This window comes from Stigmatopora argus, chromosome 10, assembly GCF_051989625.1.
Source record: "Stigmatopora argus isolate UIUO_Sarg chromosome 10, RoL_Sarg_1.0, whole genome shotgun sequence".
Classification (NCBI taxonomy): domain Eukaryota; kingdom Metazoa; phylum Chordata; class Actinopteri; order Syngnathiformes; family Syngnathidae; genus Stigmatopora; species Stigmatopora argus.
In genome coordinates this window covers 13,909,549-13,924,471 of record NC_135396.1, presented here as the reverse complement: position 1 = coordinate 13,924,471, position 14,923 = coordinate 13,909,549, and the positions used below count along the sequence as shown (strand labels likewise).

Below are 14,923 nucleotides of genomic sequence, written 5' to 3'. Positions count from 1 at the left end.
CTACATACAAATTAATTCGTTCCCACCCTCTGAAAAACACCAAAAAAACAGGATATTGCAATGGAAAAACATTTTTTATTGGTTATAATTCACCACCTACTCACAAAATAACATATCTATCTAGTGGTTATGGTCTTCGATACTAAAAGGAGGGAGACGTGACGGACGTGCGTGTAACATAACAAACTTTAAATTTAATCTATACACACACACTGAAAATAAGATTTAATCTTACGTTACACTAAATTTAAACCTTCTTGTGCAATAACCGAGGGAAAGATGTTAATGTATTCCACCACGGCTTTTGAGGCGGAACTTCCTGCTTCTCCATGCCCCAGAACCGAATGTTCGTTTCCTCCAGATAGTTAGCCACGACTCGCTTTGAAGGGTTTTGCTGGTGTCTTTTTCAGATTCTGGCTTTGCTTTCAAGTCCATGTAGATTCCGCTATCTTTTTCGCATATTATCGACTCTGTCACGCTATCTCCCGCCAACTGTTTATCTTTTATCCATATTAAAAGAAGGCTCTCCATCTTGTTATGTCACTGCGCAGCTTGGAAATTATGGTTAGTCCTTTGAAAGGCTTGATATCCTTTATACCACATGTGTCAAAGTGCCGGCCCGAGGGCCAATTCTGGCCCGCCGCATCATTTTGTGTGGCCCGGGAAAGTAAATCATGAGTGCCGACTTTCTGTTTCAGGATCAAATTAAAATGAAGAGTATAGTTGTGTATAAAAATTCCTGATTCCCCCCCCTTTAGATCAATAGTTGTTATCTTTTAATCATTTTTTTCTGTTTTTAGTTCAAAAATCATTTTGTAAAATCTAAATATATAAAAAAGCTCAAATAAACATTGTCTTAGATCTATAAAAAACTGAATATTCAGGGCTTTTAATCCATTTATTAAAAAAAATCTAAAGGCCCACGTGAAATCAAGTTGACGTTAAAGAGGCCCGCGAACCAACCTGAGTCTGACACCCTTGCTTTATACCATTCTTCTGCTTGTCGAAGTACTCGTATTGGTAAGCTAGCTCAATCATGCGTACACCACTCATGTTTTTCGATTATTTCGTGCTTAATATCGATTGTCATCATACGCTTTTTTTTCCTCACTACCCTTCATTGCACCGGCTTGCTTGGACCTGTTGTTTTTCCCCTTTATTTCTGCACTGATTAATGCAAAAAAAGTAAAAATGCAACCTGTACGCCCAGTGCTCGTAGATATCTTTACGCGAGGGAGATGCGGCGGGAAAGACAGTGCGCTGTTATCATAAGCAGCCTCTACAGACTCGGCCATCAGGCTGTCTCGTATCTCAAGGCAAATATTTGCTCGGAATTTTCCTCGTATCGTAAATTTCTTGTATGTTGGGGGCACTCGTATGTGAAGGTATTACTGTATTCAATTTTCAGTCACTTTCATGCATTTGTGTGTAGACAAGGGAGACGTTAAAGCAGGCGCTGGAGAGCCTGAACATGAACGGCTGCTCAGTGGAGGATTTGGGTTTAGACTTCACACTCCCAGGATTCCCCAATATTGAGCTGAAAAAGGGTGGAAAAGACGTGCCTGTCACCATCTACAACCTTGAGGAGTATCTCAGGGTATGGCGTCACTATTTCCCCTCGTTTGCATTCTTTTTTTTCACTAGATCAGGGGTCGGGAACCTTTTTGACACGGAGAGCCACAAACAATTCCTATTTTCAAATTTGATTCCTTGAGAGCCATACTCAGAATTTATGAGTAAATATGTGAAAATGAAATGTTGTTTTTTATTGGGGGTCATTTTACCACTTTTAAAGTACTGAATGAATTCTTTTGACAACACTTTTACGAAGTTGCTAATCAATGAAAATATCCATGCAGAAAATTCCAATGAAAAAAAAAAGATGATTGAAGTTAGAGGTAGTGTCAGCGCCATAGTGCCGACGTGGCGCTCCTATTGGTGCATTCGGGACTCTGCTCTGTCACCAGCGGTTTAAATACATATTTTACCTCACAGGTTAGCGAAGAGCCACATATGCCTCCCGAGTCATAGGTTCTCTACCCCTGCACTAGATGAACAAGAAAGTTGTCTTTTTTTTTGGACAATTAATAAAACTTGATTTTTGTTTCCGTTAGTTGGTGGTGTACTGGACTCTCAATGAAGGAGTGTCAAGACAGTTCGAATCTTTTAGGGAAGGCTTTGAGTCAGTCTTTCCACTACAGCATCTGCAGTATTTCTATCCAGAAGAGGTAAGCTCCTCCCTCTCGGTCTTTGCTCCAATACAATTGGATTGGATAACTTTATTCATCCCGTATTCGGGAAATTTCATTGTGACAGTAGCAGGCATAGTTATAAGTTAGACAGTACAGTCGCAAAGGCCGCAGAACACAAAGCAAAAGCACAAAGCAAATCAAAGTCAATGGGATCATTAAGAATCACCAAATCAAATCATTAAGACAGAAAAGCACCAAAAACACAAAACGAGCCACCGCCACCGGCTGCCATTTGAACGGCGCCATATTGGTTTCGGTAGCAAAAACGGATAGTCTGAAGTTGGTTAGGTCGAAGCCGCTTCAATCAGCTGCGTTTTCGTCCAAACTCAACAAACTGTGCTCGTCTTGCCATAGCTTGACCAGTTGCTGTGCGGCAGTAAGTCGGAGACCTGGGACGTCAAGACGCTGATGGAGTGCTGTCGGCCGGATCACGGCTACACACACGACAGGTGAACTTACTCACTGATAACACGCAAAATGAATTGGTGAATTTTAATTATTAGTGCGTCTCCTCTCCACACAGCCGGGCCGTGCGATTCCTCTTCGAAGTGTTGAGTAGCTTTGATGCCGAACAACAAAGACTTTTTCTGCAGTTTGTCACGGGAAGTCCAAGATTGCCTGTTGGAGGTCAGTCAGCACACACGCATTCACTCATACACGACTCAAAAATTTGCAGAACATCTGTACTTTGTCAGGGCCACTCACTAGAACGCGCCGTTCCGTCCGCACAGGTTTCCGCAGCCTGAACCCCCCTCTGACGATTGTGAGGAAGACTTTTGAGTCAACGGAGAACCCAGATGAGTTCCTCCCTTCAGTTATGACCTGCGTCAACTACCTGAAGCTGCCTGACTACTCCAGCATTGAGATTATGCGAGAGAAACTGTTAATGGCAGCTCGCGAGGGCCAACAGTCGTTCCACCTCTCCTGATCTCTCACATTCAGATGCCTTCTTCAGCGACTGAAATCAAGACTTCCCACCTAAGTTTTTTTTTTCTGTAATCACATCAAGGCATCATTGTCAGCCTTCTTGTTAGAGAAGCTTGCAGAAAACACTTTAAATATATATTTGCTGCCCTGACTCTCCCCAGAAAAATATTTAAAAGAATAAAAAAAAAAAATAGAACGGTGTTCACAGATGTTAAATCATAAAGAGAGTTAAACCTATATCAGTAGTTGAATAATGTTAAAAATGATGAAAACATCTGGGTGATATTTTAAATTGCATTGCTGTGTGATATTTAAAAAAAAAAACAAAAAAAAATAGAAAGAAAAAAAAGGGATGTCTCCTCTCCAAAGTGGACAATGGGGGGTGGGGAGGGTCCTTCAAGCAAGCTAGGTTTACTTTAGCTCCAAAGATCATTTGTACAGACAAATTTGCAGACTTTGCTCATTCTATACATTTGATAGAATAGCTCATTGTTTTTGTCATCTTGCTCCATTTGTCTGTCTGCATTCTCTTATTTTGTCGCCTCCCCAGTCCACTTGTTTTCCACCTGTTTCTGTGCGCGTGTGTTGACTCTTGGTTAGCTTTCCCCTCCCATTCGTCCCCGCTTAAATTGCAGTTGATTGAATGTGTGTAGTGATGAACGCATATTACTATTCCCTCAGCCCTCCTTTACTTACCTGAGTTGGATTCTGTTCTGGCCGCCACCTTTTATAGAGAGAGAGCTTCAGTTCAGCTGAAAAAGTTGGTACCAATGTGTTGATCTGGTTCCGGTGTTTTGCTCTTTATTTGGCTAGTGTTGGCGTCTTTCTTTTGGGCCCGATCAGATTCAAAGGGTTATTTCGAGCAACCCTCAACACAATGTAGCTGGGCACAAAATTTTGACTGGTCTCATTTTATTGTTTCATGGCCAGATAGCATTTCAAGTTCAACTCTGGAGTTAAATTTAGAAGCGGTTTCACACCCTGTTTGAGGTGAGAAACTCTGCTTTTCTTTTTTTAATTTTCTATATTGTCTTTATTTCTGGCTGTAGTTAATTCTTTTTTTCTTGCACTGCTGGCTTGGAAAAAAAAAACTGGTGTGCACCTACAGTCTCGGGCCAGAGGAGGCCGCCACAGTGTGCTTTCCTGGACCGATCGTTCATGTGCTGGTTTCTAAGATCTGCAATAATTTACTGCATCAGGTTCATGTTTTTACCTGAACATAAATAAAGTAACTGTTTGACTCATGTTTGGTCAGTGATTTTTGTTAGGATCCTCGATCTTTGCATCTATGGCTTATTTTGAAATTGTGCTTCAACTCTTTTGTACATGAAACAAGTTTAATCTTGCAGCGGCCGTTTCAGCCTTTAATATATTTAAAATTTATATAGACATATTTCATTTTTAACATGTATACGTTGAGAAAATAATGATAATCAATGGGTAAAACTGGGTATGGAACCCAAATAAAAGTTTTGAAAACTGGCTCAGGGATTGATAGGTGGGCGGCCCGGTGGGGCGAGTGGTTTGCGCGTTGGCCTCACAGCTCTGGGGGCCTGGGTTCAAATCCAGGTCATGTCCATCTGCGTGGGTTTCCTCCCACAGTCCAAAAACAGGCATTGTAGGCTGATTGGACACTCTAAATTGCCCCTAGGTATGGGTGTGTGTGCATGGTTGTCCGTCTCCTGGTGCCCCACGATCGGCTGGCCACCGATTCAGGGTGTCCCCTGCCTCTGGCCTGGAGTCAGCTGGGATAGGCTCCAGCACCCCCCGTGACCCTAATGAGGATAAATCGATTCAGAAAATGAGATGAGAGATTGATAGGTATTCATCCTCATCTCATTTTCTGAACCGCTTTATCCTCATTAGGGTCGCGGGGGGTGCTGGAGTCCATCCCAGCTAACTTCGGGCTTTCACAATCAGTTCTGCAGTCCCTTAGCATAAAATAAGCATCAATAAAACTGTTGCTTTAACCAATCAGATTTGGAGTTGGAGACACCAACGCCTTCTCGCAGACGTAGGGATACGTCATCGCTTTCACAAACTACGATTGGCTAGTGTTAGAGTGGACTAGTCAGTGCTGCCAAACTATCTGTCGCGAGCTGCTCAAGCAAATATACATATCCTAAATAATATTTCATTTGTATGAGGTTATTACTGATGCTTTTTATGTGTTGCAGCTGTAGCTGCAGTAAAGGTTTTATAATCATAAAATAGTTATTGAGGGTTGGATTGATTCAGACGTAGCAATACTGAAGGCGTACATGTAAAATACTACATTGTTTTCATAATAACGTGCATTAGTCTAATACACGTTATTATGAAAACAATGTATTTTTGTGTGTGTCTATTTTTAATACGTGTGACCGAGGTCAGAGTTCAAGTGGCCGCCGCCATTTTTCAAAATGGCGGATGAGCCAGGAGCCAGTACGGCAGTGGCCTGCAGATCAACTCAGAAGTGACTATTTACCGAAGAAAGACCTGATAAACTTCTTACAGGACAATGCAGCACATTTGGTACGTTGTCATTTGGGGATTTCGAAGCCCCAGTTCTTATTTTAAGAGTGCTTTTTGACGGGAACGTGCTTCATTGGCATGGTGTAGCCCCACGTGGTTGGAGACAAAAATGTTTGCAAACAAATTGGCTACATTGCGTTACCTATAGGTCTTTATGTTTAAAAAGAAATCATTCCATTTTGTTTCAGTTCCTCAACGAGCACAGACTTCTGGGAAGCATCAAGAATGTGGCCAAAACGACCGAAAGGGACCAGCTTGTCGACAGCATATCGAGCTGTTTGTCAGCAAAGTAAGTCGTTTTTTTAAAAATACTACTTTTTGTTTTCTCTCCGTGTAACAATTACATGTCAGCATTCAATGCTTTGCTCAATTCGCTTGTTTTTCATTATGGTACATTCAAATATTGAATGAAAACACACTAACTCATCTGGTGTTGATTCTTTTCATAGCGAGAGCCTGTGTGGATAACTCACACCCACATAAGTGCCATCAGTGGAGGTGTAAGAAAAAAACAGTACACCTATATAATATATACCAGTGGTTCTTAACCTTGTTGGACCTACCTAACTCTACTTTAATGTGAAATAAACTGACTTTTTTTTTTCAAATTCAAGATAAATAAATCCCTCGCAGCGCTGATTGGCCAAGCAATGTCACGTGATCCTCTGCAGCCAGTAATGGTCAAACAGGGCATGTTATCGTGAATAGACATAATTAATCGATCTGTCTTGACCTCCGTGGCAGAGGCTCCACCGAACCCAGGTTAAGAACCACTGATATACCTTTACCCTGGGGTTGGACATAATTTTTCTTTTTAAATGTGGTTTTGACAAAATTCAAGTGAGACATTCATTCAACAATAGTGCAGGGGTCATTTTTGACTCAAGTTTCAACAAAAGGTAAAATAACCATTTTTCCTCATTGTCAGGAGAGAAATGGAAGCAATGATGACTTTTTGGGAAATGTATTAAAAGAATGGATTTGAAGGGATTGACCGAAAAACTCATCCATGATGAAATAACATGAGAAATGAATGTGCATCAAAATGGTTAAATAAGCAATTTCATAATCACGCTGTGGTCTTTTGTAGATGTTTGAAGCCACGGAGATGGTGGAAGAGGTGAAAGCCAATGAAGTGAAGGCAGAAGTTGTGGATGAGGTAGGACCTGTGTTTCAGGTTATTTTATTTCTTATTTTCATGTCATGTGTACTACAACCTACTCAATTTGTATCTTCTCTTAAGGGTCCACCCAACTTTACCAAATCAACGCTAAAGAAAGGGTGACCTGTCTTTGACACCAACATCCCCTCACTGGTACTTGTCGTTATAGAGCAGGGGTTTCCAACTCTGGTCCTCGAGGACCCCTGTCCAGTATGTTTTCCATATCCCACATCTGAATCAAATGATCACCTCAGGAGCTTGATCACTATCATTTGATTTTGGTGTGTTGGAAGCAGTGGCGGGCCGTCTTCTCTGCTGGCCTAAGAAATATCTGAATCATATATTATATTTTGTCCATCAATACTTATTAAATAATTCCAAATTGTCTGTTAGCTTCTTTTCCCCCTGGTTGCACTGCTTCCAGATGTGTGTTTTCATATTGAAGCATTTAACCAATCAATCACATTTCAAACATTATTTGTTGCCAGGGTCAGAAATCTGCCTCAAGGCCTTCACAATCAGTTCTGCGGGCTCTGCTGCATTAAACAAGCGTCGATAAGACTGTTGCTTTAACCAATCAGATTTCGAGTTGGCAACACAGCAATGCCTTGTCGCAGGCGTAGGGATGCGTCATTGCCTTGTCGCAGGTGCAGGGATACGTCATAGCTTTCACAAACTTGGATTGGCTAGTGATTAGCCAAAGCTACCAAACTGTATCTGTAGTGAGCTCCAGGGTGGATATTGTGTACAGTTAAAAAGGATTTTTGGTGAGTAAAATATGGCTATATTCCTAAATATTTCAATTGTGGGCCCGGTTCTGATATCTGAAAAGCTCTAGTGTTTGTATTTAATCACTAAATCCTGCTAGGAAGTGGATTTTACCCCATTTTAGTGCAATTTTTGCCGTTTTGCCATTGACGTCCATCGCTGTCTTTTCCCGGGAAAATCACCCCCCGGCCCGGTTGTAATGTCTGAAAAGCTCCAGTATTTGTATTTAATCATTAAATGCTGCTAGGAAGTGGATTTTACCCGTTGAAGGCGCTACGAGAAAATTCACGGACCGCCACTGGTTGGAAGACATGGAAGATAGTGGATAAGGACATCCCTGTTATAGAGACTCTGATAAAAAGAAAAAGAAAACCAAGTCATCAGAGGGGTATGTATAATATTTCCTTTTTCCCCCCCTACTGTGGCTTTAATGTTGTTTGCCTGTTGCAGTGAGTGGGATGAAGGCCTGCTGACTGAGGAAAGGAGAGATGATGCTTGAGTGGTGTTATTGGAAGGGCCTTCCTGTTAAGTATCCTTTTGATGTTGAAAAAAAACATTTTAGTAGTTCTTTTTTTGTATAATTTTATGACTTAATTAATCCCTAGTCTGTATTTTTTTTAGATGTTGGACTTGGTGTATGGGTCCCCTGACTTTTTTTTCTTCCAGGATGCCAAGGAGAGGATTTTTCGTCCATTTACCGATGGATGATCGCACCGCTTCATTTTTGATTGCTGGACGGCCTTCGCGAACCTATCTCGAAATCCATTTATTTGTGTGGAAAAATAAATGTTCTTGAATTGTATACATGTCTTATTCTTCATTTACCTAGAAAAATAATGCAAGTAACATGACAAGTTAATACTTTTTATTAACAGGAAAACATTTACTACAGCAGTTAATTGGTGTGGCCAGTCTTATTTTTGTCAGATACATACAGATTTTTACACTTAATATTTTTTTTGCAAGATTTAATTATTGCCTAGAAATTTTTAAAAGAAGAAAAAAGGACTTAGAATAAAAATCTTGCCATAAAAAGACTTAGAAATATATCAAAATAAATTGCTGCTCTAAAAGGTACTTTTAAGCCAACATTTAATGTTATGATTAAAAGTTTCTAATATCCTTACCTTAAGGGTCTGTTGCTTCACTTTGCCAGCATGAGCCAGAGAGCTGTGGATTTTTATCTATATAAGAGGGGGGAAAACAACACATGGCAACTTATGTTTGGTGAAACCTTACCATAGTGATATAATTCATAAAATAGATCAGAAAATTTGAGTTACACAAGATAATGTTTATATTTAATTTAATTTGGATGAACACAGATATTCTACAATAAACAAATACATTTACCTCCCAGAAGCCCACCAGCCTTCTCCAAAGTGCAGAATTTAGACGCCACATCTTCAAGCAGGCAACCTCCGAGGAAGATCACTTGGAGATGCTCCAGTCTAGACGCAGGCCTGATGCATGCAAAAAAATAAGCAAAAGTTATATATAGAGACTGAAGATTCAACAGATAGGCTTAGGTGTTTTTATTTATTTTTAAACTAGTTTTACCTTGATCTGGCCCAGTCTCTTCTCCTGTAACCTCAAGGGTGTGAGTGTCCTGGCATGCAGGAAGAGCTGCATGTTGATGCTAAACAAGGAAAACTTTGGGGGGGGAAAGCAAAATATATCATATATAGAGAGTGGAGATTCAACAGATAGGATTAGGTGTTATTTTTTCTTTTCTTTTAACTAGTTTTACCTTGCTCTGTCCTAGTCTCCTCTCCTGTAACCTCAAGGTTTTGGGCATGCAGGAAGAGCTGCATCTAGATGTTAAACAAGGAAAACTTAATTAAACTAATTTAACCAAGCTATTTGGGAGTTACCAAACAATTATTACAGGAAAGAGAAATCTTACAAGAAATTTAATAAACGATCAAGATAAAGAATGGAAAATAAATTTAAATGCTCCGTGCTATTTTCCCTTTTCCGGAGAAGGCGATTAAACATACAGAATGACGTTAACAACTAGGAGAAAGTTGGCTTAACAATAATATTTGTAGAAATGATTTTTGGGTGAAAACAGAAGAATTACAAATTGGAAACGGGTGTTTTAGCACTTGCAGTGAAAACTATCATTACACATACAACACACCAGAAACTAAGTCGTGCCTCTGGATGTCATTTGTGAGTGAGCATTTACCCAGCAAACTGTCCGTTGATGTCTCGGCTTTGTTTGATTAGATTAAAAGTCTTTCTACACGACTCAATAATGGAGAGAAACCGGACAACATACTTTTTAAGTCAAATGAGAAGCGTCATCGTGACGTTAATGCTAAGATAACTAGTCACATGGAGCACACAGCCGAGAGGGGGAAAAGGAGCTCAAACTTAAATTGTCGACGGTGTGTTCAACCTGGCATTAAACTAACAGATTTGTTGGCGTTTTTGGCTAAATTCATTCCTAAAAAATCTAACCTTTGTGAGATAAAAATGCACTTAAGTGAGTAAATTGCTCTACACCTTACCTCGTCGTGCTCGTCGTCCGCCAGGATAGAAAATGCTGTTCAAAAGGAGGAGATACTGCGCATGTGCTTAATTTACGCAGCTGCGTCGACAATAGGCGTAACTACGCCCATGTTGTCCCGCAATATTGAATGTGGAAAAGATGGTGGCTTGCTTACCACGCTCCACAAGGTGGTTTGTCCTCCCAACTCAATGTCCATGTTTTCAAGATGACGTAGAATAATCGTGATTTTTTAAATCTTGATGCTATAAAACAGTGTGTATACTTCAATGAAACTCTAATGCATCTTTAAACTCAAACAGGGATGATTTAGTAACTATTGCATCCCTCATTGAATGAATGAACTACAGTAGAGTTCATTCATTCATTTTCTGAACCGCTTTATCCTTAATAGGGTTGCGGAAGGTGCTGGAGCCTATTCGCGGACAAACACGGATATTACGTCTCCCATTATAATGGCCCTAGAGGGAAAAATTTCAGCGGGGCAGGGAATATTTTCATAAGCTTTATTTATTTTAAGACATTAATAAATCATTTCCTTATATTTTTCTCTCATTTTTGTGTTTCCTCACATCCTTCACACAAAATTGGGACACTTTAACCAATTTTAAAGGGCTTATTTGATATTTGTGTGAGGACCGTGGAACGAATTAGAGAATTTACATATACATAAAGTACACCTCTACTTACGAACTTACGAAATTATCAAGTTACGAAAAAAGTTTTGGAACCAATTAATTTCGTAAGTAGAGGTACGACTGAATATGACTATACATAAGCAAAAACGTATGGATGCATATTTCATTATATATACACACGTTTTTAACATATATTTACATTGTTATCAAATTTTTCTCCTGCAATGCTTCCTCCAATCAGACTTCACACTAAATGACAGGAAAGCGTCACTGCGCGTGTCGTCACGGACACAGTGTGGAGCGTCAACCTCTCTCTCTCGATCTCTCTCACTCTCTCTCTCTCTTTCTCTCTCACTGCCTCTCGTATTCTCCTCCATCCCAACCTTTTAGTCAACCGACTGGCATTCCGTGTCTCCAGCCTGAGCCAAGCAGAGGCTCCACATTCTGGCAGCAAGCCTCCTCACACACTTTCCGCAGGGCCACCACTTAACACTCAAGATGATCTCGAGCTTCACGCCTCCCCAGTTCTTCTTACTTCTTTCGCTCCTGAACTGCGGCATCGGCGCTGTCCCCTCCCCGTTCCAGCTGGCCCCAGACACCCCGGCCCCAGCGGAGCCCACCCCGACCCGGGCTACACTTCGGCCAGACCCTTGTGAAGGACGACCCTGCCTCAACGGGGGGTTCTGCCTCGGCCTCCTCTCTCGAGATGGGCCAGAGGACACCTGGGAGTACACCTGTACATGCAGTCTGGGCTTCACGGGACGCAACTGTGAGGTCAGTTATTCATTTCCTTTCATTTTTCGGGAGCGCAATGGTAAAGAAAAACCTTATTTTTTGGCTTCACCAGACAAAACTGAATCATTCACGAGTCCTCATTTTGCAGATCTTGTCCAGGGGTTAAAAGTAATCAAATGTACTTAATTTTTTATCACCGGCAACATAATAGGTAGATTTTCTCTCAGAGGTTCCAAATTAAATTAGAGTCACTCAATTGGCGCTGCATTTCGATATTATTCTATATTGATATTTTTATCAACAAATTGAATTGTGGGAGTTGTAACTAACAAGAGTAACAAGTAACAATTATTCAATTAATTGGCAAATATGTGTGTAATATTTATGCAAAATGAAGACAAATTGCAATTTTGCTCCAGATTTCCGGCCCAAATTCAATGAACAATTTTCCATCACATTTTAAGTAGGTACATTGCTTTCACTTAATTAGGACATAAATATTATTTTGTTGGCTGGATTTGACCCTTGTGACTTGAACTTGTGAAGTATATCGTTCTTCTGGCTGTCTTGTTGATATTGAAAATTAGCAATACCACTTAAAGTCCCACGAATACACTATTTCTACACAGTTTATCCTGAGCATAATAAGACAATGAAATGTAAATCCTGATCTACTGTTATTGTGACGTGGACATCGTGGACCTTCTTCGGTCACAAGTACGCATCTAGCATTTGCGTTGCAAAATTTCATAGTTGGAGCATGTGCCATTACGTACAGAGATGAGGAGGCAAGGACTGCGTTGCTGTGGCAACAGGAGGGGAGAGCAGTCATGCACACACATGCAGGCCCGAGTTGTGTGCGTGTGTGTGCAAAAATCACAAATTGCATTGTCTAAATGTGTATCCTGCATGTTCTACATTCATTGAATTAATCGCAAAATATAGTTTCAACATTGCCTGGTGCAACCTGATAATCTGTAGATCTACACAACTCATTTGTTTTGTTGTTTTTGTATCATAATGACTGTTGAACACTTTTAAAGAAAATCTAGAAGATATGGTGATTCCACTTGGAGCAATTTCTCATCATCCCTGTCCGGAATGGTAGGGAGAGTGGAATGTTTCCCAGTGAATTACCGCACCCAGTGATCACATGGTGACTGTGAATGGGCGATTTGACCAATATTGAACAGTGGAGTGTCCTTATCACTGACTGATTTGTACATTCTGGAAAACACAATATCAAAACATCATAGTCATTGAGCTGTTGTGCAATTCTTCTGCTGAATTGCAACTGTCCACTTGGTGTATGCGGCGCGCGGCTGCACCGAGCTTAATACAGTAACTGGCTCCATGCATGAGTCATGCCGAGGCCAAAGAAAGCACCCACGAGCAGCACAGAGGATAAATGAGTCTGCTGCAGTGTGACAAAGGGAAGCTGCAAGGTGAATGGGCGAACTTTAGCTGACTCGCCAACAGGTGGCAGCCATTGGCCCACTTGGATTTCCTTGAACTGTTCATTCATTTTCTGATCTGGGGTGCTGGAGCATCTCTCAGCTAACTACAGCCAACTGTGGGCAGTAGGCGGGGGACGTGTGTGGTCGTTTGGTCGCCGGTCTTTTGGTCGCCGTCATTTGGTCGCTGGACGGCGACCAAAAGACCTGCGACAAAACAAGGTAAAACAACACGGTCTACGCATCAATAAAAGCCAACAATGGCCCTGAGCAGTTTCACTGAGCCGACGTATGAGTGTATAAGAGTTTGTATGTACATGAGTTGTCCCCTTAGGAAGGGACGTCAGTCAGGGTCTTAACAAGTTCTCCAACAAAACACAATAAAAGTACGGGAAATTTGGAGCTTTTCTCTAGCCTAATAATTAATAGGCAATTAAGTATGACTAAATAATAATTCGCAGTTTGTATTTAGGGAATTTGAGCAACGATTTAAATGGTAATTATCAATAACCTTCCGGGCGACCAAAAGACCGGCCGGCGACCAAAAGAACAGCGACCAAATGACCGAGTACCGGTGTGGGACACCCTGAATTGGTGGTCAGCCAATCGCAGGGCACCTGGAGACAGACAACCATTCACGCTCACATTCGTACCTAGCCTCGGAGCTATTTAGAGTATTCACCATGTGAACCATGCTTGTTTTGGGGTTGTCGGGGGAAACAGGAGTACTCATAATAAACCCACACAGGCCTGGATAGAACACACAAACTCCAGAAAGGAAGATCGGAACCCACCAGCTATTGAACCTTTGATCTCGGAACTTTGAGGCGGACGTGCTAATCACTTTCCACTGGCCTGGCCTTCCTTGAACTATTCATTGATTTTCTGAACCACTGATCCTCACAAGGGTCACGTGGGGTCCTGGAGCCTATCCCAGCCAAATCCTAGCTGAATCGGTGACCAGCCAATCTCAAAGCACAAGGAGACGGACAACCATTTACGCTCACCTAGTGGCAATTTAGAGTGTTCAACCAGCCTACTCTGCATGTTTTTGCAATGTTGGAGAAAACCGTAGTACCCGGAGAAAAACCATGCAAGCCTGGGGAGAACATGCAAACTCCACACAGTGAGGAACAACCTGGGATCGAACCTACGACCCCAGAACTGTAAGGACGATGTCCCGGGGCAACCTTTCTTTGAACTAAAGCAAATTTTTTTTCGGAATTGTCCACATGTCTGTCTGTATCGAGAACTGCAAAACAGTTTCAATTAACAAGGAAGACAACGATGAGCGCCCCTTCCGTCGTCCTGGTTTCATTTCTCAGAATAGAAGCAGCATCTGCTATTTGGTTTGGTAGCCTACCTTTGTGGCCTGCTTTTGTGCCCCACACAACCAACCATAAGAACGACAGTGTAGAACAATCAATACACGCTATCCACTGAGACTGAGCAATCAAAAATACAACAATAAAATTCAGAATAATATTGGCTCATCATTAAAAACAATGACCTCTAGTAGTGCGTGAAGAATCACTCGCTTAAACATTCGACTGCGAAGTACAATCGCTTTAGTGAATGAATATTTGTTTCAGTGTATATTTTTTTAATAAAAATTGATTGCTGACAATCATTGTTTTTCCCACGAGATTATATCACACAAATATGCACCCAATTTTTTTTTTTTTTCAATTCAATTTATTTGGCAAGAAAAAGCACCAGGCTAAGGGCCATGTAACAAGATACAAGAAATGTGCACTAAACGCGGTGTAGTCACTGGTTCAGGTTAATTAAACCAGGTTTGGGTCAAATAATAATAATTAAAAGAAAAAATAAGTAGAAATTGACGGATATCGGGCTGGCTCCCTTTTTTCAGGGAGTTCGCAATCCTAGTTATAATATTTATAGAACTCTGTTCTCAAATAGAGATTGCAAACAGCTACGAGTTAGTGTGTCTTGCA

General features: G+C 41.1%; 2 protein-coding genes and 1 long non-coding RNA gene across 7 annotated transcripts in view; all 3 read left to right on the top strand.

The window, feature by feature from the left end:
- The window catches only part of trip12 (thyroid hormone receptor interactor 12), a 35,684-nt gene extending 31,261 nt beyond the window's left edge, over positions 1-4,423 (top strand). For both annotated transcript variants that reach the window (XM_077611137.1, XM_077611136.1), the window contains exons 38-42: positions 1,433-1,597; positions 2,115-2,228; positions 2,607-2,701; positions 2,776-2,879; positions 2,984-4,423. In XM_077611137.1, the coding sequence (XP_077467263.1) occupies positions 1,433-1,597; positions 2,115-2,228; positions 2,607-2,701; positions 2,776-2,879; positions 2,984-3,180 (675 nt within the window). In that variant the 3' untranslated portion in view covers positions 3,181-4,423. The remainder of the gene's footprint in view (positions 1-1,432; positions 1,598-2,114; positions 2,229-2,606; positions 2,702-2,775; positions 2,880-2,983) is intronic.
- Positions 4,424-5,052: 629 nt separating this feature from the next.
- On the top strand, positions 5,053-8,425 carry LOC144083758 (uncharacterized). Of its 4 annotated transcripts, none has more exons than XR_013303624.1 (5): positions 5,053-5,693; positions 5,882-5,982; positions 6,784-6,852; positions 6,937-8,011; positions 8,074-8,425. It is a non-coding gene; the product is annotated as an uncharacterized LOC144083758 (long non-coding RNA). The 4 variants fall into 4 exon arrangements; XR_013303623.1 differs by having other exon boundaries at positions 5,053-5,982; positions 6,937-7,008; positions 7,871-8,011; XR_013303622.1 differs by having other exon boundaries at positions 5,053-5,982; positions 8,074-8,147; positions 8,290-8,425.
- Positions 8,426-11,149: 2,724 nt separating this feature from the next.
- Positions 11,150-14,923, top strand: part of dner (delta/notch-like EGF repeat containing) — a 47,912-nt gene continuing 44,138 nt past the window's right edge. The window contains exon 1 of the mRNA XM_077611104.1: positions 11,150-11,550. Within this exon, the coding sequence (XP_077467230.1) occupies positions 11,275-11,550 (276 nt within the window). The 5' untranslated portion in view covers positions 11,150-11,274. The remainder of the gene's footprint in view (positions 11,551-14,923) is intronic.